At 35.3% G+C, this 25,272-nt stretch overlaps 1 protein-coding gene across 8 annotated transcripts in view; it reads left to right on the forward strand.

Annotated features, from left to right (window-relative positions):
* ZNF280D (zinc finger protein 280D) overlaps positions 1-25,272 on the forward strand; it is a 125,006-nt gene that overhangs the window by 43,463 nt on the left and 56,271 nt on the right. For 7 of the 8 annotated variants that reach the window (XR_004348284.1, XR_004348283.1, XR_004348282.1 and 4 more), the window contains 7 exons: positions 5,023-5,246; positions 8,150-8,307; positions 9,118-9,218; positions 10,238-10,384; positions 21,685-21,819; positions 23,646-23,953; positions 24,430-24,570. Coding sequence is in view for 5 of the 8 variants with exons in the window: in XM_032621345.1 (XP_032477236.1) it covers positions 5,023-5,246; positions 8,150-8,307; positions 9,118-9,218; positions 10,238-10,384; positions 21,685-21,819; positions 23,646-23,953; positions 24,430-24,570 (1,214 nt within the window). In the remaining 3 variants the exon portion in view is untranslated. The remainder of the gene's footprint in view (positions 1-5,022; positions 5,247-8,149; positions 8,308-9,117; positions 9,219-10,237; positions 10,385-21,684; positions 21,820-23,645; positions 23,954-24,429; positions 24,571-25,272) is intronic. The other variant, XM_032621348.1, reaches the window with a different exon arrangement.

Genomic DNA, 25,272 nt, shown 5'->3' on the forward strand with positions numbered 1-25,272 from the left:
TAGGTTTATTTGATCTTGGTTCTGTCACAATTTTTTGCTAACTCTTTTCTTCCTCTCTCTCTCTCTCTCTCTCTCTTTCTTTCTTTCACTATGTTGTTGCTTTACATGTATGTAATTTGGGTTTTTAGGGAAGTTGTATTTTTGTTTTCCTTTTTATCCTTTTAATTTTAATGTTAATATAATTCCAGTAGTCTTCTATTCCTTTGGCTATTCTCTGCTATTAAAATTGATTAAAGTAGCATTAAATTTCCTATTCTTAACCCCATCCTTACCTTCTCCTCTCCTACTGATTTTAGTCAATATTATCTTTCTGAGTGTACTATTTCTTTGTACTATTGAAAATGCTCATACCTGCACTTCTTTATTTGGTAGCTCTAAATTATATTCCTTGATGTACTGCTACCATATGTGAAGCAATCTATGAACTCTCTTGACCTCATATTTATTGTCCTTTTACCTCCTTTTAGTTTTTATTTGTTGGTTGTATCATTTTTCCATTGTCAGGGCATATGACATTTTCATTCAGTTTTCTTAACCTTATTTCCGTATTTGTTTTAATCCTTTTCCACAGTAAATATATTCAGTGCTCATCACCAGTCTTTTTGTTATGGTTCCTTTGGTTATCTCTTGTTTGACTAAAGTTCATCCCATAATAATTCCTGAGGAAGGGCCTGAGAACAGTATTCTTTGAGTTCCTTCATGTTCAAAACAGTTTGACTATAGTCCATTCATGAAACACAGTTTGGCCAGATACAAAGTTTGATCCCACTTTGAGGATCTTGTTGGTGTTACAGCTTTTGTTTTACAATATCTAATGTTGTTGTTAAGAATTTGGGATGTTTGAATTATTTTGCCCTTTATAAATGATTTGCTCTTTTTGCCTGGCTGTCCAGAGGATTCTTTATTTTGAAAGACTGATAATTCTACAGTGACTTCGTGTTGAGAATTTTGGATCAATCTTCTCTGACATACAGCGTGTTCTTTCAGCTTGTAAATTTGTGTCTTCCTTTATTTTAGTGCAGTTTTCTTGATTTGTATCTTTAAATTCCATACAATTGTTTTGTTATTTGGGGGGCTGGGTGTTGTCCAGTACTCATTTGTTCATTTGTTCAATGTCCTTTGTCTGGCATATTTGTGATTTTCTTCCTAATCCTTTTAATTCTTTCTCTCTTCCTTCTTCTCTCCTCTCCTCTCCCCTCCTCTCCCCTTCCCTCTTTCTTTTAATTTACTAAGCTTTTCTCATTTATTTTATTTTCCAACATCTGTTCACCAGTGTACTTTTCTAATTTGTGTTTAGCTATCTGGTTTTATTTTTTTTCTCTACTTTTACTCTTGATTTTGCCACTCTTTATGTCTTCTTTTTGTCTTGCCATCTCTTCTTGCTTTTTGGTTTTCCAAATAGACACAGTTGCTTCATTAAGTTTTTTTAAATTTATGGCAAAAATTTTGGCCCCTGTTTTCATCTGCATCTGCTCTAAGGTGTTTTTTTGAGAATTTTACACTTCCTCAGTTTATCTTAAAGTATTTTTGTTTAGATGTAAGTTCCTATCATATTGAACAAGTTAGATTTTCTTGGGTTAGTTGTTTTGTACAAAGCTCCTTTTGGGAAGCATAGGTTGCCAGGATAATCTCACAGCCTATTAGCTGATTTATACAACTTCTTCCTGTAAGTGTAACTTGTGTGTCTGATTTTATATGTAGCATTCCTTTTCTGTTTCTCTGTACTGAATGAGGTTTGAGGAATTTCTGCCATCCTTCTTGCTCCAGCTCCTACACTTGGTTTTGCAAACAAAGAACATAGATTTGCACTTCATGATGTGTATTTCAACCTTAGAATATATGTTTTCCTGACACTTTCTAAGGTCTGTTAACATTGAGTTCTTTTGACTTCTCTGGTCTGCTTCCAGCTGTCTGTCTTCTGCCTGATCTGGCTGCTTTTGGTAGTGCTTTCATATGTTGTGGAGTCTGTGGATTCTGACTTTGAGTTTTAATGAAAATTAAATTTTTGGAATTTGGTTGTTGTGGTTTTTTGGATGTATCTCACAAGGAGAAGGGAAAAATGTTGACTTATGTAGGATGACCATATGGGAAGTTTTTTTTTCCTATTTAAAAATGGTACCCCTTCTTTGCTCTGGAAATCCCATCTAAATTTTTAGGTACTAACAAAGCAACAGAACATGGTATATCTATTGGAAGGAGTAAAGATTAGAATGGTGTTTAGATGTTATCTACTGTTTGTCAAATTATAGTATATGGCATTAAAGTGTTTAATATTTGCAGAATGACTAACCCAGGAAATAAGGGATGAACCTGGGGTTACAGTGAAGGGCTAGAACCAAAAGGGTACTAGGGCTGAATAAAAGGTGACCAGTTAGTGTTGGGCCATAGCTCAGCCGTGCCATCCATCACTTGTTCTGTCTTACCATAAAACTTTAAATCTAAGCCTAGTTCTCATTTCTTAACTTACTTTCTTGTCTTTTGGATATTTTCTGTAAGATACTGTCTTCTCAATTACTAAATCCCCCAACCTTCTTCAGTGCACCTCATCCATTCTTGGTTGTCAGTGGTTTATCATTCAGCTATTTTATAGGAATATGAAACATTGTTTAAAGGATATTGTGAATGAGACTTGCATGTTTATTTTTAAAATCTGGTCCTATCTTGCTTTTCTGTAGAACAAAAAAGAAACTGGAAGAACAGCAAACAATTTATCGTCTATAATGCATTTATGAGTATTTCGGGTAACAAACGTTTATAGATATACTAAATTAGACATTTCTGGAGAATATAAACCTTGCAGCACACTCTACTGTAGATTACATAGATTATTTTATAGATTTCAGAAGAGAATCAATTCTCAAATATGACTCAGAGTAACTCCTACAGTCTGAAAGCCAGATTTAATGTTTGAGTATATAAGATTTTCCACATTTCTAATTAGTGAGACTATTCTGTATTACGTCATTTTGTGCATTATAATTTTTTCCAATTGATGTTTGAGATCATCCCTATAGTAAAACTGCAGATAAGATGAGGAATTTTGTCTATCAAAATGATGTTACTGATACACATCATTTGTAGTAAGACATATATTAAATCATTTTTCTAATAGTGTTGGTGAGTTTACTCTGACTCATCCTTTTCTCCATTTGTCCTTAAAGTCAAAAACAACATTTTTAGACTTTAGCTTTCTAAAGTCCTTTGTAACAGTGCGACTTTTTTTTTTTTTTTAAAATAAATTTTATTTATTTATTTTTGGCTGTGTTGGGTCTTCGTTGCTGCAAGCAGGCTTTCTCTAGTTGCAGCGAGTGGGGGCTACTCTTGTTGCAGTGCGTGGGCTTCTCATTGCAGTGGCTTCTTCTGTTGCAGAGCACGGCTCTAGGTGCACGGGCTTCAGTAGTTGTGGCTCGCAGGCTCTAGATTGCAGGCTCACTAGTTGTGGTGCATGGGCTTAGTTGCTCCGTGGCATGTGGAATCTTCCCAGACCAGGGCTCGAACCCATGTCCCCTGCATTGGCAGGCGGATTCTTAACCACTGCGCCACCAGGGAAACCCCAGTGTGACTTTCTTAAGTTTGAGCTCTTAAATATTATGTGTCTCAAGAAGAATCTAGAAACATAGGTAGCAAAACCTTTCTCATTTCCCTCTTTTTATTGTGGTTTCATTTCAATTGTGTTTATTCAGAGTGGTAGACTACAGAGGGTCATGTTGTCTTAGAGAATTAATACCCTTATCCTAATTAAGCTTATGGGTGCAACCTTAACTCCTAAGCATAAATTATGTCACTTTTTTGTCAGTTCATTTTATTTAGTATTTTTTTCTCCTCTCTTTTGGATCTATTTCAGATTTTTTTATGTGTGTTCTTTTCCTCTGTAGGTTTCAGAATTGACAAGTGAACAAAATAAGTGCAATCGAAGGAAATATTATAGGTCTGTCTTGCATCAAAAGTCCAGCTTCTCATGTGACACAGAAAGTTTCACCAATAATGTAACATTTCAGTATGGCAGGAGAGGAAGTGGATTTTGTTATTCTTAGAAATGGAATAAAGTTGTGTTTAGATTTTCAGACTTTCTTATGATGCTACTAATTTATGAGCTAACATGTTTAGGAAGAGTTTAAGTCAGTTGGTTTATGTTGTAAAAGAATTATGTAGGTGCCTTGTTAAAAAATATAGATTTCTGGGCTCTACCTCTAGACTTTGTGGCTTATTGGTCTGAAGTAGGCCCAGGAATTAGCATTTTGACAAGCGCTTCTGGTTTTTCTAATGCAGGTCTTCCTTGGATAGCCCTCTGAGTAAAACTGCCTTAGAGAAATTCTAAAACTGAAAATTATGTACAATAAGTTAATTATCTTGTTGGAAAAAAAAGTTCATGTATGAAAGTATTTCATATTGGAACCAGTTTATATGACATCTTGATTTTCCAAATGAGGAACTAAATTTCCCCATCAAATATATAAGCATTCTAGATTTCAAGATGTAACTGTTGAAGCTTTCAAGACATGACCGATGGTTCTTTATTTTTTCCCTATGCATTTTTTAGCACCTTGAGTCTAAGGAATGGCAGGTTAGCTGTGCTCGATATCCAGTTCCAACCAGATATTATGATATGTAGTATATATATAGTTAAACATATACATTATGGCATGTAAAACTACATTTCCATTCTATACTCTGTCATGGCATGGATATGAACAATGTTTAGTTTTAATTTAAGTGTTGTTAAATATTTACATCTGAAAAGACAAATTATAAGGAAAAGACTATTAGATCAATAGTCGAGTCCTGGTTTTACGGTTTTTCTTTTCTTTCTTTAAAAAAATTTTTTTAAATTAAGATAATAGATGTTTATTGTTTGAGATTTTGAGAGTATGTATATGCACCACAAGCTTTTGGTGAATATTTTTCCAGATATATCGCCAAGCATAGTTTTACATGGTCTGACCTTAGTTGTAAACAAAGAACCGTATTTTGGTTTCTAATTGTTTTAAGAGATAAATAAGACTTCTGTTTTTTCTCTTTCAGTACTGTTGTCCAGACATGATAAATAACTTTTTGGGACTGGCTAAAACAGAATTTTCAAGTACAGCAAATAAAAGTAAGACTGTTGATTCAGAAAAAGGAAAACTGATCATGTTAGTTAATGACTTTTATTATGGAAAACATGAAGGAGATGTCCAGGAAGAACAGAAGACTTACACAACCTTTAAATGCTTCAGTTGCTTGAAAATTCTTAAAAATAATATCAGGTATGTTAGCACTTATTTTTATTTCTACTTGAAAATTGGAATGCTACAGATATAAATGTTGTATCTTTATCTTGCATTTTTAAATGTTATTCTAGATAAGAGATTTTAACACTTTGCACTAAGAACAAAGACATATTCTCTTGTTAAAAAACTTTTGTCTTTTCTTATATTTTAGAGTTGACTCTTGGATCCAGTTAGTTGTATTTCTTTAAAATAACTTAAGAAAGGACAAACTTTATTTCAAATAAAACAAAATTAACTTCTTTTACCTATATTATCAGTGATCTAGGAATTTTCATGAGATAATTTTCATATTTAGCTGCTTTTGAATTTTTTTTTTCACACCACAAGAAGAACCACTTATTTATGTTTTGTCCAGTTTGACCTCTTATATACTAATCTTGTTTAATGCTCAAATCCCATAAAAGAGTTAGTTACAAGAATAAAATGAGAAGACATATTGATTGATATTTTTATTGGTTACATAGCTTGACATTTATATTTGGTAAGGTTTTTTACCATCATTTTATTATAAAGATTTTCAACATTCAACAAATTTAAAAATATTTTGTAATGGACACTTGTATACTTATCATCTTGATTCTATCATTAACATTTAACTGTACTTGCTTCATCATATAGCTATTCATCCTTCCTTCAAACTATCTGGGTTTTTTTATGCATTTGAAAGTAAGTTGCAGATGTCAGTGTACTTCCATCAGTTGAGGCACGTGTGTGTGTACAAACATACATATGCATAACTTTTTATATTTACCCTTGGTGACTATTATTTGTAATTAGCATTCTTAGGTACCTATAATTTACTTCTAGACCCAGCATTTATTTTATTTTCCTGTGAGTTCTTGGGTCCAAGAAGAAGCATATAGAAAAACTCTGAAATACACTGCGATAAACTCCTATAATAATAATTTTTTTATGGTAGTGCTTTATAGTTTTAAAAATTCTTTTACATATATTATTTCATACAAGTTTTCACATTTATCTCCTTCCATCAAGTTTTAACAGCCATCAATAGCTAATGGTCCCAGTAGCTTAACAGAAGGAATATTGTACTTTGAGGTATAACACTGAAACAATAGAACTCCTTCCCCTATTTTCACATTTTTACCATTTTAATAGTAAAATACACCAGAAAAATCATGTTAATATAGTAAAGTGCATAGAAATATGGCTCCCCTGCTTAGTTCTTTGTTATTCTTAAATGTTATATATATATGATATTAGAATTTATTTCAGCAGTAGTTTTTTTATTTTCCTTTGAGATTAACACATTAATATTAAACATATGAAAGTAAAAATTTTCTTTTTTTTGTTATTGTTTCAGAATACTAGTTACATATTTCTAGAGTGTCCTAATATCTAGAAATTTTAAGCAAGCAGCACCTGGTAACATCCAGGAATTGAGCTTTTTTTGAAATACTGATTGTTTAGTAAATGTAACCTTAATAGAAAACAATTTATAACCAAAGAAGTTCAATATGCTAAGTAATATTTTACCTTGATAGTAAAAACTGGGAGGGTAAATTGATATTTGTAGAGAATGGTAAGAAGCTGATAGCTGTAGATTTCTGTTCTCTGCCCTGTCAACGTATGGTGTTTTTTTCCCTACATTGAGTGTCACCCAAAACAGGTTTATTTTATTCTGTGAATATCCTTGCAAGATGTTTGCTTTTTTTGTTTCCCTCATTTCCATCTGTTGGTTTAAGTAGTATGAGCTCCTGATGGGGGCCCATGTAATAATTGAGAGAAAGCTTGCTAGTTAAGAAATTATTTTATTTAGATACATTTTAATTGCTGAAAGTCGTAAGCTGAGCGTTTAATGGCTCATGACATTTTCTCTATACCTAAATATTTAGCCAAGACTAGGATTTCCTATAGGTGTTTGTAGAGCTGGTGTAAAAACCAAAGGAAGTCTAAAAGATATTTCAAAGTGTACCATAACCTGTACTAAAGGGTAGCGTTGTGTGAAGTGTGAAAAAAAATAAATGTTATAACCTTTATGATGATTGCTATCCAGATTGATGATATTATCACTTAATTTCAACATTATTTCCTGTAGTGACTCAAAGTGAGTAATTGTTAATAGTTGACCCCATCTAAAAATTGTTATTTTGATTGAATAACTTTACTTTCAAATTCAGCAAAAAGCTTCAGTAAGCTCTTTTAAATAGGCATTCCCATTTATATTGCACTCTCTGTTGTGGAAGGTCATAGTTCCTGCTCATAAGAAGCCTTTTTAGGGAAGCTGAAATAGCAGAATGTAAAACTGAAAAATGGACATTGCCTACAAAGGGCACAGTCTGCAAGTTAAAATGAACAGTCTTTGCTAACAGTAAACCAGTATCATTAAATAAGACAAAAGGTTCTTGTAATTGTAGGCATTAAAATTGCTATTACATGCATTTAGAAACCAAGACACAAGTAAAAATACCAGTAATTTGTCTTTTAAGCAGCTAGAATTTAATGTATATCTTCATAGCTTAAGAGATTTCTCTCATGACTCTGTAGCTGCTTTTGGTGGTAGAGTTTCCTTCCTTTCAGTATTTTATTTAAAAATGTAAGTAGTATTTCTTGTATGGAGAAGAAACCTGCTGTTTTATCTTTAAAAAAATTTTAATAATCTGAAATGATCAAGAGAGCCAATTAGTGATATTTCAAATTCATAATAACTATTTATTTTAAAACAAGGATGAAAAGATGTTGACTTAGTTACTAATAAAAGTGATTATTTAAAGTGCACACTTTTCTAGAGGACTTTAAGACTTTTGAGATTTTATTTTCAGTAATCATATCTCTAATTTTAAGATTTAGATTCAAGTACTTATTTGTGAGATTTTTGTTTTTAAATCTGAATTTTTGCACCTGTTGACAATCATTTATAGGTTTATGAACCACATGAAACATCATTTGGAACTTGAGAAGCAGAGCAGTGAAAGCTGGGAAAACCACACCACCTGCCAGCACTGCTACCGTCAGTTTCCCACACCATTTCAACTGCAGTGTCACATTGAAAGTACACACACACCCCATGAATTTTCTAGTAAGTTACAATTTCATTTAAGTATTGAGTATTTTGATTTTAACAATGTAAACTCTGAGAAAAGTTTGTTACTGAACTCTGAACAAGTGTGTTAGAAAAATAAGAATAAGAAGATGACTTTGAGAGTAAAGTTGAAAAAGTTAATTTTTAACTTATATAAACTTTTAAATAAAATTAGTTACTGAAATTAAATTCTCTCTTACAAATAATTCACTATGGTAAATAACCTGTGCATTACACGTGGGGGACTAAATTAGAAGCCTCAGATAATAGTTTTCAAATATGAAATCAGTGCCCTTCTTTTAAACTTGAATAAGAAAAGTAAATAGAACGGTAGTTAAAATCACAGATTTTGGAGCAAGACAGCTTGGGTTCACATCCAAGCTCTGCCTCTTAATATGTGATCTTAATGTGATCTCAGACAGGTCACTTAATAGTTGAATAATGGGGATAATAAAAATACCTGCTTCATAATGTTTTGATGGGAACTGAGTGAGTTAATGTAAGTAAAGTCCTTAGAACTGTGCATGGCACACAGTTAACAACTATGGAACTGTTCACCACTACCACCACCACCAATACTACTACTGTTATTATTGTTGTTGTTGATATAGATGTACAAAATGAATTATATATGTATATATCTGATTTTGTTTATTTGCCTCTATAGGAAACTTTTTAAGAAAATTGAAGTGTAATTTACATATAATATTGTATTAGTTTCAGGTGTACAACATAATGATTGAATACTTATGTGTACATATATATATATCTTAAAATGGTGTAATGTCTTTTTTCCCCCACTTTCAGCCATTTGCAAAATATGTGAATTATCATTTGAAACAGAGCATATTCTTTTACAACATATGAAGGACAATCATAAACCTGGTGAAATGCCATATATTTGCCAGGTATACACATATTTTATTGTATACATCGTGTTTGTTTTGTTTGTTTGTTATCTCTTGTTCTGGTTACAAGATTTAAACCTATTAGGCCAGGCATCAGCAAATTTTTTATATAAAGGGCAAGATAGTATTCAGGCTTTGAGGATCATAGGTCTCCGTTGCAACTAATCAACTCTGCCATTGTAGCACACAGGCAGCCATAGACAATAAGTGGATGAATGGGTATGACTGTGTTTCAATATAACTTTATTTATGGACACTGAAATTTGAATTTCATATAATTTTCACGTCATGAAATATATTTTATTTTTCTAACCATTTCGATAAAATTGGTTGCTAAAATTAAAGTATCTTCTGTAAATAATTTATTAGTAGGAAGTCTCTTGGCATAACTCATACATTGTTATGTAGGGTCAGCAGACAGTTGGAATTGGCCCATAGGCCATTGTTTGCCCACTCCTGTACTAGACAAAGAAAAGCCCTGTGGCAGAAAGACAAACATGAACTTATCTTACCCTGTAGGGAAGAATGTAGGCATACAAGGGAAGTATAAAATGCTTTTACTTCAAAGAACCCTATCAAATGCTTTGGGACTAGTATTTTTCCAGAATTTGGAGGAATGAGAAAGTAAGATAAAAATAAATTGTCACTTCCGTAGCCTGGAGGCCATTTATAATCTAAAGGAAGATGCTATTTTATATAGCAGAAGTACTTTATAGTACCAGAGGTGTCAGAGTTTGAAAACTCAAGTCAAGATTGGGGGTGACAGATAAAAATATCCGATAAAAATAAGGGAATCTAGTTATATTTTGGGAAGTATCCTTAAGCTTTGAAAGGTAATGACGCTTCTGTCTCAAAGATTATCTTTCGATGTTTGCATTAATGGAATTCTTGGTTGTGTAGGCATCAGAGCTGAATTAATAGTACAAAATATTCTTCTGAACAAGTGACCTATCATTCTTACTTTGAAATTGGATAGCATTATAAGTTTTCAAGTTAAACTAAATCTCTTTTTTTTGTAGGTTTGCAATTATAGATCATCATCATTTTCTGATGTAGAAACTCATTTTAGAACATCCCATGAAAACACTAAGAACTTGCTATGTCCGTTTTGCCTCAAAGTTATTAAAATTGCAACACCCTATATGCATCATTACATGAAGCATCAGGTGAGATTTGCCAGTTTTTATTCCTTTAATGTTGTTTTAGAGAAAAGATAGATTATGACTTAGAACATTGGTTAGATTTGTTCTGCAAGGGAAGCAGCATTGTTCCAAATGACATGATTAATTTGCAATTTATGCTGAATTACCTGTGAAACTTCCACTTCTTTTCCTTGCTTCCTTTCTGGTGATGATGTGGTTCCTACATGAAAATTCTGAAAGATAGCTAGAAATAGGAAACCTTGGATTGAAGGAAAAAAGAGAAGATGAGTGGAAGAATATCCAAAAGATTGGATATTTCGAGGCTAAGAATTACCTTCTGGGAAAGGTAATTATCAGGAGCAGGGAAAAAGATGAGTTTGAACTGATAAAGAAGATTGATGACTCATAATCGTGTTTTCCTCTTTCTCTTCAAACTTTATTCCCACTTTTAGCTCCCATATTATAAGACATGTTGGCGTCATTGACCAGGAGTGGTCTTTTATAGCTGCCAGGGATAGAGGAAGCAGTAGTGACACTTATTGCTTGATATATGAACTCTGGCAAATAACTGTATTTAGTCCTGCTACGTAATTTTTGGGACCCAGTATTAGTGCTTATACCCATCTCTTGAACTCTGGTATTATACTTACTGGTTCTTTTCCTGAAGCAGTTAAGTCATCCTTTGGGCTGAAAAGTTTAATGCAACACTGATCCTGTTCTTAAGTGCTTGAAAGAACAATAACAGCGCCTTTGGCAAAACCATAAGTCAGTGGATTTATTCAGTATGATCATGTAATCAAGTTTTGCCACCTCACTAATTAGCTCATTACATTTTCTTGTTATTGATTAAACCGGCATGTCGGTTTATTCAGCATTGGTGCTCACTTTGCTTTCCATTCTAGTCATTAGATAATCATGAAATCGGCTTGTGGTTCTTCATTGGGAAAGATCATAAAAGTAGAATTTCCAAATAAATTTGGGATCACCTATGTTGTGACTGGGTTGCTACCTATCCTTGAGGAGTTCTGGCAAGATCTTTCGATTCTGGGTTTCCCCGGCAATTTTCCATCAGTTGTTAATACATGTTCCCGCCCCCCCCTCACCAATTGCTACTGGTAAATGAATTTGGTAAAGGCCTAGATTTACAAAATTAAATCATTGTTTCTTTTTCACAACAGGGTTCTTCAGAAATTTTAATACGCTAATGAACATTGTAAATCTCTAAGTAATGATATTATATGTATTCCCCAGACTTACTTGGCTATTGAACCCTTTATTTGCTCAATACCTATTAACATTTCTTGCAGAACAGAGTTTGAGAAACACTATTCTTGATACTCTGTATTTCTTCTTTGGCTTTTAATTTTCAAAGGGAGAATAAAGTATAAAACAGTAGTTTTATTTCATTATGGGGATTTAACATCATTTTCCCCATATGCTATATTGAGCTTCAGAGTGAGATATAGATGTAGGAAGAATGATAATTATGAAGGAGATGTGTGGGCCAACTGTATGGGCTATATGATTTTTTTAACGTTTTTATTGGAGTATAATTGCTTTACAATGGTGTGTTAGTTTCCGTTTTATAACAAAGTGAATCAGTTATACATATACATATATCCTCATATCTCTTCCCTCTTGCATCTCCCTCCCTCCCACCCTCGCTATCCCACCCTTGTAGCTGGTCACAAAGCACCGAGCTGATCTCCCTATGCTATGTGACTACTTCCCACTAGCTATCTATTTTATATTTGGTAGTGTATATATGTCCATACATACACTACCACTCTCTCACTTTGTCCCAGCTTACCCTTCCTCCTCCCCGTGTCCTCAAGTCCATTCTCTAGTAGGTCTCAGTAGTTATTCCCTTCTTGCCCCTAGGTTCTTCATGACCATTGTTTTTTTTTTTTTTGTTAGATTTCATATATATATGTGTTAGCATACGGTATTTGTTTTTCTCTTTCTGACTTACTTCACTCTGTATGACAGACTCTAGGTCCATCCACCTCACTACAGATAACTCAATTTCGTTTCTTTTTATCGCTGAGTAACATTCCATTGTATATATGTGCCACATCTTCTTTATCCGTTCATCTGTCGATGGACACTTAGGTTGATTCCATGTCCTGGCTACTGTAAATAGAGTTGCAATGAACATTGTGGTACATGACTCTTGTTGAATTATGGTTTTCTCAGGGTATATGCCCAGTAGTGGGATTCCTGGGTCATACGGTAGTTCTATTTGTAGTTTTTTAAGGAACCTCCATACTGTTCTCCATAGTGGCTGTATCAATTTACATTCCCACCAACAGTGCAAGAGGGTTCCCTTTTCTCCACACTCTCTCCAGCATTTATTGTTTGCAGATTTTTTGATGATGGCCATTGTGACTGGTGTGAGATGATATCTCATTGTAGTTTTAATTTGCATTTCTCTAATGATTAATGATGTTGAGCATCCTTTCATGTGTTTGTTGGCAATCTGTATATCATCTTTGGAGAAATGCCTCTTTAGGTCTTCTGCCCATTTTTGGATTGGGTTGTTTCTTTTTTTGATATTGAGCTGCATGAGATGCTTGTAAATTTTGGATATTAATCCTTTGTCAGTTGCTTCTTTTGCAAATATTTTCTCCCATTCTGAGGGTTGTCTTTTCATCTTCTTTATGGTTTCCTTTGCCTTTCGAATAAGTTCCAAAGCTTTTAAGTTTCATTAGGTCCCACTTGTTTATTTTTGTTTTTATTTCCATTTCTCTAGGAGGTGGATCAAAAGGATCTTGCTGTGATTGATGTCATAGAGTGTTCTGCCTATGTTTTCCTCTAAGAGTTTGATAGTGTCTGGCATTGCATTTAGGTCTTTAATCCATTTTGAGTTTATTTTTGTGTGTGGTATTAGGGAGTGTTCTAATTTCATTCTTTTACATGTAGCTGTCCAGTTTTCCCAGCACCACTTATTGAAGAGGCTGTCTTTTCTCCATTGTATATTCTTGTCTCCTTTATCAAAGATAAGGTGAGCATAGGTGTGTGGGTTTATCTCTGGGCTTTCTATCCTGTTCCATTGATATGTATTTCTGTTTTTCTGCCAGTACCATACTGTCTTGATTAACGTAGCTTTGTAGTATAGTCTGAAGTCTGGGAGCCTGATTCCTCCAGCTCTGTTTTTCTTTCTCAAGATTGCTTTGGCTATTCAGGGTCTTTTGTGTTTCCATACAGATTGTGAAATTTTTTGTTCTAGTTCTGTGAAAAATGCCAGTGGTAGTTTTATAGGGATTGCATTGAATCTGTAGATTGCTTTCGGTAATACAGTCATTTTCACAATGTTGATTCTTCCAATCCAAGAACGTGGTATAATCTCTCCATCTATTTGTATCATCTTTAATTTCTTTCAACATTGTCTTATAATTTTCTGCATACAGGTCTTTTGTCTCCTTAGGTAGGTTTATTGCTAGGTATTTTATTCTTTTTGTTGCAATGGTAAATGGGAGTGTTTTCTTAATTTCATTTTCAGATTTTTCATCATTAGTATATAAGAATGCAAGAGATTTCTGTGCATTAATTTTGTATCCTGTTACTTTACCAAATTCATTGATTAGCACTAGTAGTTTTCTGGTGGCATGTTTAGGATTCTTTATGTATAGTATCATGTCATCTGCAAACAGTGACAGCTTTACTTCTTCTTTTCCGATTTGGATTCCTTTTATTTCTTTTTCTTCTCTGATTGCTGTGGCTAAGACTTCCAAAACTATGTTGAATAATAGTGGTGAGAGTGGGCAACCTTGTCTTGTTCCTGATCTTCGTAGAAATGGTTTCAGTTTTTCACCATTGAGTACGAGGTTGGCTGTGGGTTTGTCATATATGGCCTTTATTATGTTGAGGAAAGTTCCCTCTATGCCTTCTTTCTGCAGGGTTTTTATCATAAATTGGTGTTGAATTTTGTCAAAAGCTTTCTCTGCATCTATTGAGATGATCATATGGTTTTCCTCCTTTAATTTGTTAATATGGTATATCACATTGATTGATTTGCGTATATTGAAGAATCCTTGCATTCCTGGGATAAACCCCGCTTGATCATGGTGTATGATCCTTTTAATGTGCTGTTGGATTCTGTTTGCTAGTATTCTGTTGAGGATTTTTGCATGTATGTTCATCAGTGATATTGGTCTGTAGTTTTCTTTTTTTGTGACATCTTTGTCTGGTTTTGGTATCAGGGTGATGGTGGCCTCGTAGAATGAATTTGGGAGAGTTCCTCCCTCTGCTGTATTTTGGAAGAGTTTGGGAAGGATAGGTGTTAGCTCTTCTCTAAATGTTTGATAGAATTCGCCTGTGAAACCATCTGGTCCTGGGCTTTTGTTTGTTGGAAGATTTTTAATCACAGTTTCAATTTCAGTGCTTGTGATTGGTCTGTTCATATTTTCTATTCCTTCCTGGTTCAGTCTCAGAAGGTTGTGCATTTCTAAGAATTTGTCCATTTTTTCCAGGTTGTCCATTTTATTGTCAAAGAGTTGCTTGTAATAATCTCTCATGATCCTTTGTATTTCTGCAGTGTCAGTTGTTACTTCCTCTCTTTCATTTTTAGTTCTGTTGATTTGAGTCTTCTCCCTTTTTTTCTTGATGAGTCTGGCTAATGGTTTATCAATTTTGTTTATCTTCTCAAAGAACCAGCTTTTACTTTTATTGATCTTTGCTATCGTTTCCTTCATTTCTTTTTCATTTATTTCTGATCTGATCTTTATGATTTCTTTCCTTCTGGTAACTTTGGGGTTTTTTTGTCCTTCTTTCTCTAATTGCTTTAGGTGTAAGGTTGGGTTGTTTATTTGAGAGTTTCTTGTTTCTTAAGGTAAGATTGTACTGCTATCAACTTCCCTCTTGGAACTGCTTTTGCTGCATCCTATAGATTTTGGGTCATCGTGTTTTCTTTGTCATTTATTTCTACGTATTGTTTGATTTCCTCTTTGGTTTCTTCAGTGACTTCTTGGTTATTAAGTAGTGTATTGTTTAGCCTCCATGTGTTTGTATTTTTTACAGATTTTTTCCTGTAATTGATACCTAGTCTCATAGCGTTGTGGTCAGATACTTGACACAATTTCAATTTTCTTATATTTACCAAGGCTTGACTTGTGACCCAAGATATGATCCATCCTGGAGAATGTTCCATGAGCACTTGAGAAGAAAGTGTATTCTGTTGATTTTGGATGGAATGTCCTATAAATATCAGTGAAGTCCATCTTGTTTAATGTATCATTTAAAGCTGTGTTTCCTTATTTATTTTCATTCTGGACGATCTGTACATTGGTGAAAGTGGGGTGTTAAAGTCCCCTACTATGATTGTGTTACTGTCGATTTCCCCTTTTATGGCTGTTAGCATTTGTCTTATGTATTGAGGTGCTTCTGTATTGGGTGCATAAATATTTACAATTGTTATATCTTCTTCTTGGATTGATCCCTTGATCATTATGTAGTGTCCTTCTTTGTCTCTTGTAATAATCCTTGTTTTAAAGTCTATATTGTCTGATATGAGAATTACTACTCCAGCTTTCTTTTGATTTCCATTTGCATGGAATATCTTTTTCCATCCTCTCACTTTCAGTCTCCATGTGTCCCTAGGTCTCAGGTGGGTCTCTTGTAGACAGCATATGTACGGGTCTTGTTTTTGTATCCATTCAGCCAATCTGTGTCTTTTGGTGGGAGCATTTTGTCCATTTACATTTAAGGTAATTATTGATATGTATGTTCCTGTTACCATTTTCTTAACTGTTTTGGGTTCGTTATTGTAGGCCTTTTCCTTCTCTTGTGTTTCCTCCCTAGGGAAGTTCCTTTAGCATTTGTTGTACAGCTAGTTCAGTTGTGCTGAATTCTCTTAGCTTTTACTTGTCTGTAAAGGTTTCAGTTTCTCTGTCAAATCTGAATGAGATCCTTGCTGGACAGAGTAATCTTGGTTGTAAGTTTTTCCCTTTCATCAGTTTAAATATGTCCTGCCACTCCCTTCTGGCTTGCAGAATTTCTGCTGAAAGATCAGCTGTTAACCTTATTGGGATTCCCTTGTATGTTATTTGTTGTTTTTCCTTTGCTGCTTTTAGTATTTTTTCTTTGTATTTAATTTTTGTCAATTTGATTAATATGTATCTTGGCGTGTTTCCTCTTGGATTTACCCTGTATGGGACTCTCTGTGCTTCCTGGACTTGATTAACTATTTCCTTACCCATATTAGGGAAGTTTGCAACTACAATCTCTTCAAGTATTTTGTCAGTCTCTTTCTTTTTCTCTTCTTCTACTGGGACCCCTATAATTCGAATGTTGGTGCATTTAATATTGTCCCAGAGGTCTTTGAGACTGTCCTCAATTCTTTTCATTCTTTTTTCTTTATTCTGCTCTGCAGTAGTTATTTCCACTATTTTATATTCCAGGTCATTTATCCTTTCTTGTGCCTCAGTTATTCTGCTATTGATCCATTCTAGAGAATTTTAAATTTCATTTATTGTGGTGTTCATGGTTGTTTGTTTGCTCTTTAGTTCTTCTAGGTCCATGTTAAACGTTTTTTGTATTTTCTGCATTCTGTTTCCAAGATTTTGGATCATCTTTACTATCATTATTCTGAATTCTTTTTCAGGTAGACTGCCTATTTCCTCTTCATTTGTTAGGTCTGGTGGACTTTTACCTTGCTCTTTCATGTGCTGTGTGTTTCTTTGTCTTCTCATTTTGCTTAACTTACAGTGTTTTGGGTCTCCTTTTCACAGGCTGCAGGTTCATAGTTCCTGTTGTTTCTGGTGTCTGCCCCCAGTGGCTAAGGTTGGTTCAGTGGGTTGTGTAGGCTTCCTGGTGGAGGGGACTAGTGCCTGTGTTCTGGTGGATGAGGCTAGATCTTGTCTTTCTGGTGGGCAGGTCCACGTCTGGTGGTGTGTTTTGGGGGTGTCTGTGACCTTATATGATTTTAGGCAGCCTCTCTGCTAATGGGTGTTGTTGTGTTCCTGTCTTGCTAGTTGTTTGGCATATGGTGTCCAGCACTGTAGCTTGCTGGTCGTTGAGTGGAGCTGTGTCTTGGCGTTGAGTTGGAGATCTCTGGCAGATATTCGCCTTTTGATATTATGTGGAGCTGGGAGGTCTCTGTTGGACCTTGGCTCTCCCCCACCTCAGAGGCACAGCCCTGACACCTGGCTGGAGCACCAAGAGCCTGTCATCCACATGGCTCAGAATAAAAGGGAGAAAAAAGGAAAGAAAGAAAGAAAAAGATAAAATAAAAAGTTATTAAAATAAAAGCAAAAAGTAATTATTAAAAACATTTTTGAAAGTAATTAAAAAAGAAAGGAAGAAAGAACAACCAAACCAAAAAACAAATCCACTGATGACAAGCACTGAAAATTATACTAAAAAACAAAAACAAACAAACAAAACGTACAGACAGAACCCTAGGACAAATGGTTAAAGCAAAGCTATATAGACAAAATCACACACAGAAGCATATACATACAGACTCACAAAAAGAGAAAAAGGGAAAAAAAGTATATCGTTGCTCCCGAAGTCCACCTCCTCAATTTGGGATGATTCCTTGTCTATTTAGGTATTCCACAGATGCAGGGTACGTCAAGTTGATGGTGGCGTTTTAATCTGCTGCTCCTGAGGCTGCTGGGTGAGATTTCCCTTTCTCTTGTTTGCACAGCTGCTGGGCTTCAGCTTTGGATTTGGCGCCGCCTCTGCGTGTAGGTCGCCTGTGGGCGTGTGTTCTTTGCTCAGACAGGACAGGGTTAAAGGAGCAGCTGATTCGGGGGCTCTGGCTCACTCAGGCCGGGGCGAGCGAGGGTTACGGAGTTCGGGGCGGGCCTGCGGCGGTAGAGGCCAGTGTGACGTTGCACCAGCCTGAGGCGTGCCGTGCGTTCTCCCGGGGAGGTTGTCTCTGGGTCATGGGATCCTATAATTGGCGGTCTGCACAGGCTCCCAGGAGGGAGGTGTGGAGAGTGACCTGTGATTACACACAGGCTTCTTGGTGGCGGCAGCAGCAGCCTTAGCGTCTCATGCCCGTCTCTGGGGTCCGCGCTGATAGCCGCCGCTTGCGCTCGTCTCTGGAGCTCCTTTAAGCGGCCCTCTTAATCCCCTCTCCTGGCGATCCAGGAAACAAAGAGGCAAGAAAAAGTCTCTTGCCTCTTAGGCAGGTCCCGACTTTTCCCCAAACTCCCTCCCAGCTGGCTGTGACGCACTAGCCCCTTCAGGCTGTGTTCACGCAGCCAACCCCTGTCCTCTCCCTGGGGTCCAACCGAAGCCGGAGCCTCAGCTCCCAGCCCTCGCCCGTCCTGGCGGGTGAGCAGACAAGCCTCTCAGGCTGGTGCGTGCTGGTTGGCACCGATCCTCTGTGGGGGAATCTTTCCACTTTGCCCTCCACACCCCCGTTACTGCACTCTCCTCCGTGGCTCCGAAGCTTCCCCCCACTCCTCCACCCGCAGTCTCCACCCGCAAAGGGGCTTCCTAGTGTGTGGAAACATTTCCTCCTTCGCAGCTCCCTCCCACTGGTGCAGGTCCTGTCCCTATTCTTTTGTCTGTGTTTTTTCTTTTTTCTTTTGCCCTACCCAGGTACGTGGGGAGTTTCTTGCCTTTTGGGAGGTCTGAGGTCTTCTGCCAGCGTTCAGTAGGTGTTTTGTAGGAGTTGTTCCACATGTAGATGTATTTCTGATGTATTTGTGGGGAGGAAGGTGATCTCCACGTCTTACTCGTCCGCCATCTTGAAGCTCCTCCCTGTCTGTGTGATTTTTAATCAGTTTTTATACCCTGAGTTTTATGTCTTCACTTGACATGCGTGTCCAGTTTTCTTTTTTGTGTATTTGGAGCACCTAGGAGGTAGACAGCTAGCAGTTAAGAGGGGAAAATCTATCAATAAGAAGGATCATCATGCATCCTTCAAGAAATTTACAATTTGTATGATTATTTACAAAAGACTGGAAACTTACAGCTGAGCAAAAACTTGTATTTGAGATGACATTATTAGAGCAATGTCATGTATATATAGTGGCCTTGTCTTGTGTATATAGTGGCCAAAAACGGGCCTCTCTGAAGGAAATAAAGGAGTAAGCTGTGAGGAAATCTGGGAGAAGTAACATTATATCGGGAGTGAAGTGAGTGTGTACCTGGAGCACTCAAAGAACATCACAGAGGCCAGTTGTGGCTGGAGCAGAGTAAAGTAATAAGAGGAAAAGTAGTAGGAAATAAATAAGGTTGTAGCAATAGAATGCAGGCCAATTCATATAGAGTCTTGTAAACCAGAATCAGGACTTTGGAAAACCATCAGCATTTTAGGCATGTGAAAGATCTGCCATGTTTTAAGATCGTTGGCAGCTGTGAAGAGAATAGACCATAGGGAAGAAAGAACATGAAAGGGAGAACATAGGAGGTTATTATTAGTCAAGTTGAGTGTCTTGGACAAGTATTGTAGCAGTGGTTGAAGGTAATAAGTGGAAATATTATGACAGTTTTTGAAGGTAGAGCTGACACCTTTTATTAATGGGTTGGATATGGGATGTGAGAGAGAGTGACCAAGTTTTTTGTCCTAAGCAGCTGCAAGAGTGGAATTTTCATATATTGTTATATGGTGAAGACTGAGGAAAGAACATATTTTGGGGGGCAGGGAGGTAGGGAAGAAATCCAGAATTCAGTTTTGTCCATGTTGGTTTGAGATGCATATTAGACATCAAGTAGTGATATCAAGTAGGTAGTTGGATAGATGATACTTAAAGCGGTGAAATGAAAAGGTAACCTTGGGAGGGATTATAGATAGAGAAAAGATTTCTGGGTACTGGATACTGGATTCTGGAGAACTTTTTTTCTGTCCTCTTGACTTGGTATCTGTTTCTTGCCCACGTTTTCTCTTTTTCTTCCTCTTCTTTGAGCAAATATGAGTGAATTTAAGTTGCCTGTACCTCCAAGAATGCATCACACTTCTAAAATAGTCTTAAGATGCACCTAAAATACAATACAAACATATTATATTTATATATTGCTTTGAACTTTGAAAAGAACTTTTATTTATGAAATGCCTGCTGTGTGCCAGTACTGTGCTAGGTACTTCCCAGTGTATTATCTGTTCGAATTTTATAAATGATTGATTGTATTTAAATGGAAATAGTGATGTATCTGGCAGATCGTAGCTTTAGAGAAAACATTCTTTTGTATTTATATGTTGTTTCAGTTTATATATATGTTTGCATATACATATATAATTTTTAAATTAATAAAAGCATAAATATCAATATTGTAGTTGATATTGTATAGTAGAAAGAACACTGGATTAGGTGTCTGGCAGTTGTCACTGAATAGCTATGGGAAAGTGATTTGGATTTTTCTTGGGTCCTGTTTGCCATCTGTGGAATAATAACAGGATTAAGTTTGAGGAAGGACTTAGTCAAGGGGTCTCAGCCAGTAAGTGGATTGGGAATAGTTGTTTTTATTTATGCTTCCATATCCACACTGTGCAATGTTGTAGCCAGTAGTTGTATGTGGCTATTTAACCTTAAATTAATTAAAATTAAATAAAATTTAAAATTTGTTTGCTCAGTTGCACTTGGCACATTTCAGGTGCTCATTAACCAGATATGTCTAGTTGATACTGTATTGGGTAGTACAGCTCTAGAACGTTTTCATCATTGAAGAAAGTTTTATTAGACAACACTGCTTTATACAACCATTGCTATAACAGCTTTCTCTGAAATCTGTGGTTGGCTATTTGAATTTATTTTTCCAACTTGTCAACCAACTAGAAATAGCAAAAATTAAAAAGAATTTACTCTTTTATAGGATAAAAATGTAGTATAGTTCATTTTCACAGTATCATGTGTCTAAGTACTTTAAAATTATAAGTAAAAGAGCTTTCATCCCTGGTGGCGCAGTGGTTGAGAGTCCGCCTGCGGATGCGGGGGACGCGGGTTCGTGCCCTGGTCCTGGAGTATCCCACGTGCCGCGGAGCGGCTGGGCCCGTGAGCCATGGCCGCTGAGCCTGCGCGTACGGAGCCTGTGCTCCGCGGCGGGAGAGGCCACGGCAGTGGGAGGCCCACGTACCGCAAAAAAAAAAAAAAAAAGAGTTTTCATAGCACTATTGAGAGAACTTTAATTAGAATCTATTGATGCAACTTTCATGTTCAATTTCTGGATAGTAACAGACATTTTTGAAACCTAAATACTAATGCAAAGAATGTTTTAAAAAATAAAACAATATTTTGCTATTATATATGTTAGGAGATGTAAAATACTAGTTTTAAAATTAGTATCATTAAAATTAAATCAGAGCAGTTTCAGGACACAATATTTGTGGTTGTAGAAATTATTTTTCTTCACTTTTTCTGTTTTCTAAACAGAAAAAAGGAATACATCGTTGTACAAAATGCAGACTACAGTTTTTAACATGCAAAGAGAAAATGGATCACAAGACTCAGCATCATCGGACATTTATAAAACCTAAACAACTAGAAGGATTGCCTCCAGGAACAAAAGTGAGTTCAAATATGCTGTATTTTAACATTTTGTATGATAATAGACAACTCCTGCCTGGTTTTATTTATTGAATAGAATACTTTAAAAATGCTTTCTGATTTAATTAAGACTTTAATTTTAGGTTTTACCATTCCTATGTTTAGGAATAAAACTTCTAACCATTGCTTTTTGGTCAGTAGTGTGTGCAACTCTAGAGTGGTATTCCTTTGTAAAAAGTATAGCTAGATTAACTGTTCCAGGGTTAATGGGTTATGTCAATGTTACATAGGCTATTTTGGAGCTATTCCAGTTGGCAGTGTATATGTCATTTTTATCTGTTAAACTGTAAGATGCTTGAGATCAGGAATCATGTTTTATTTATCTTTGTGTCCTCAGCATCTGGTATAGTGCCTTGAATGCTGTAGGTTCTTAGATGTTTATTGAAATTGTTATTACTGAGTCTACTCTCAGAGAAGCAAGTTCTGCTGCTGGATAGCATTATGTTTTAAGTGAGCAAACACATGTCTGACTGCATACTGATGATTGTAATTTACTTTTCCCTTTTTGCCTTATATACCTCTGTTTTTTCTGACTTCTTTATACACAGTCAGCTCTTGAATATTTGCTCCAGTGGAGGGAAACAGAGGCATGGATAATCCAAAGTGAAATAATCCCCAAAACATTTATATTTGGCTTTGGGTTCTTACCTTTGAATGTGGGTATGTCTGTTATTTGAATTAACTAAAACAATATAAAGCCATGCTCTGAAGACCTAGAGCAAGAGAAGCTATCCAGCATCCTTCCCTGCAATCCATTCATTCCATGCTGGGACTAGACATGCAGAACACTAATGTAAGCAGTGCAGTCCTCTCTCATATTTTCCCTTAATAATAATAATAATAATAATAATAATAATAATGATACTAAATGTTTTTATAGCACCTTAGAATTAGGCTTTTGTTATGTTTATTCATATATTCTATTATTTAATCCATATAGTAAGCCAGTGAGGTAGATGAGGGAAGTATTGTCCCTTATTATAGATAAAGAAGCTTAGAGAGGATGTTACTGATTCAAGGTCACATGGCTAGAAAGGAGTCGTATTAGCTTTAACCTCAGGTCTTTTGATTCCTAGTCCAATGCCTTTGTATGATACTAAAGCACATGTTTTTCATGGTACTTCCTCATAGGCTGTGGGGGGGGTGTATAGTAAAATGATTAATGAGAAAGTTGGAGCAGTTGTGTTTTTCATTGTCAACCAGCAAATATAATTTCTTAATACCAAATGTTAAGTCTTGTTATTAGCTTCCTTTAAGGAAATTCTAAGTATTATTAAACTCACCCTGCAGTATAGTGAATTGATATAACCCCTCACATAACCTTTGTAAACATAAATCCTGCCCAATGAGCCCCTGGAAAGAAGTCACATTTACTGTAGATCTCTTTGTTTTATAGTTGTCGAAGGGTAACACAGTCCTTTCTAGGCTTTGAGATTTAAATTTTGACCTCTGTGTTTGTGAATTTTTAGTTATATCAGAGCATAGAAATAGCTATGGAATGTGCTCTTTTAATATTCATATAATTTGCTTTAACTCCTAATTATCCATTAATAACTCTTAACATATAACTGATATCAGTACAAAAATGTAAGATTACAAGTGAGTAAATATCAAGTTTAATTTCATTTAATTGATATGAACATTTAGAATAAATGGAAGACTTACCAGTTACAGTTTATACTTGCCCTTTCCAAAAACTTGATGTTTAACTTTTCGTTATGCAGTGATATTTTAACAGTAATGCAGTGATTAATTTTCTAAAGCAAATATTATCTTCATTTTTGTAGGTTACTATTCGAGCTTCAGTTGGCCCTCTTCAATCAGGATCTTCAACTACACCTACCATTAGTGCAAGCACTTCTACCCTTCAGCTCTCACCTCCAAGGACTAAAAATATAACTGCTAAAAATCCCACAAAATCTAACACAAGTAAACCTAATATAACTAAATCCATTGCAAGTAAACCTAATGCAAGTAAGCCTAATGGAAGTAAATCTAAATACAAATCAAAAATATCTAATATGCAAAAGAAACAAAGCACATTGGCTAGTAGCAATAAAAAAAGTAAAGTCAATACAGCATTGAGGAATTTAAGGTAATCTTTTATTCTTGATACACAATACTAATTTAATCTTAAGTATAAAAACTTTATTTAATATAAATTTACCCTATTACACAACTCTCTTGTACATTTATACACTGTCACTTAAGGCCAAGCAAATAATAAAAAATATTTTTTACAACAGTTGAACAGTACTTGAATTACTGTTTTTCTATAATATTCATTTATTACACTGGTGTTTTATGTTGTGCTTATATCTTGTGATGTTTGAATTGGTTAATTTAACCAATTGATTAATCCTTTTTTTCCAGTAAGAAACATTAGCTGATATTAGATTTTTTATACTTATTCTAGCTGCTGTTCCATAGCAGATTTTTCAAATAATAAGTCTCTGTTTGAAGATGTTAATTTAAACACCTTAGCTTTAATTAACAGAACATTAATAAGGTGGTCCCTTATTATTTTTGTTTTAAAATATATTTTTATCATTTTCTTTATATCTCTATAAGGTGTCGTCGGGGAGTTCACAAGTGCATTGAGTGTTGTTCTGAAATAAAAGATTTTGCAAACCATTTTCCTACATATGTCCACTGTAGTTTTTGCAGATACAACACTAGCTGTAGCAAAGCCTATGTGAATCATATGATGAGGTAAGATGAGTTAAACATCTATAATTACCAATTAAAATTACAGTTCAGCAAGTTTGTTTTGGAAAACAGTTATCCTATTAGAAGTCAGTTTTTCTCTTCTAAGAAAACTTCTAAGATGATTCCTGGCACTATTTTTCGGCATAGTAATTCATGAAGTTCCTGGAAACTCGAATTTTAAGAACAGTTAGACTAATGAAATTAGGATAGGTTTGATAGGGAAAATAGTTTTTCTATGGGAATTTTTTTTTCCTATAGAACTTTCAAACATGGTTACTTCCAAAGACAGAAAAGTAAATGTTTTAAGTATATTTATGAAACAAATACATGTAATCTCATGAGTGTTATTCTCTTCAAAGCAGTCACTTTGAGAGATTCCAGGGTTTTCAGTGATGTTAGACACTTCATTGAGTCTGTTTCTCTCTCTCTCTTTCTCTGTAATGCATCTGTCTGTCCATCCATCCATCAAGCCATGTCTCCTTGCATTCATTCAGTGAAATGAGAGACTATTTCAGTCATGATGCCATTGTTGGAATTATTTTTCTTTAATTCATTCAACTTAGATAATTAGAGTATTCAATGCAGAGAGCGCCTTCATAGCCTATGTTATCTTCATTTGTATCTCATTAGTTGGGGCATCCTTCAGGATGGATTTTTATTTTTTTTTAAATAGTCAAAAATTGGGAGTTCCCTGGCAGTCCAGTG

This window comes from Phocoena sinus, chromosome 2 (genome assembly GCF_008692025.1).
Source record: "Phocoena sinus isolate mPhoSin1 chromosome 2, mPhoSin1.pri, whole genome shotgun sequence".
Lineage (NCBI taxonomy): Eukaryota > Metazoa > Chordata > Mammalia > Artiodactyla > Phocoenidae > Phocoena > Phocoena sinus.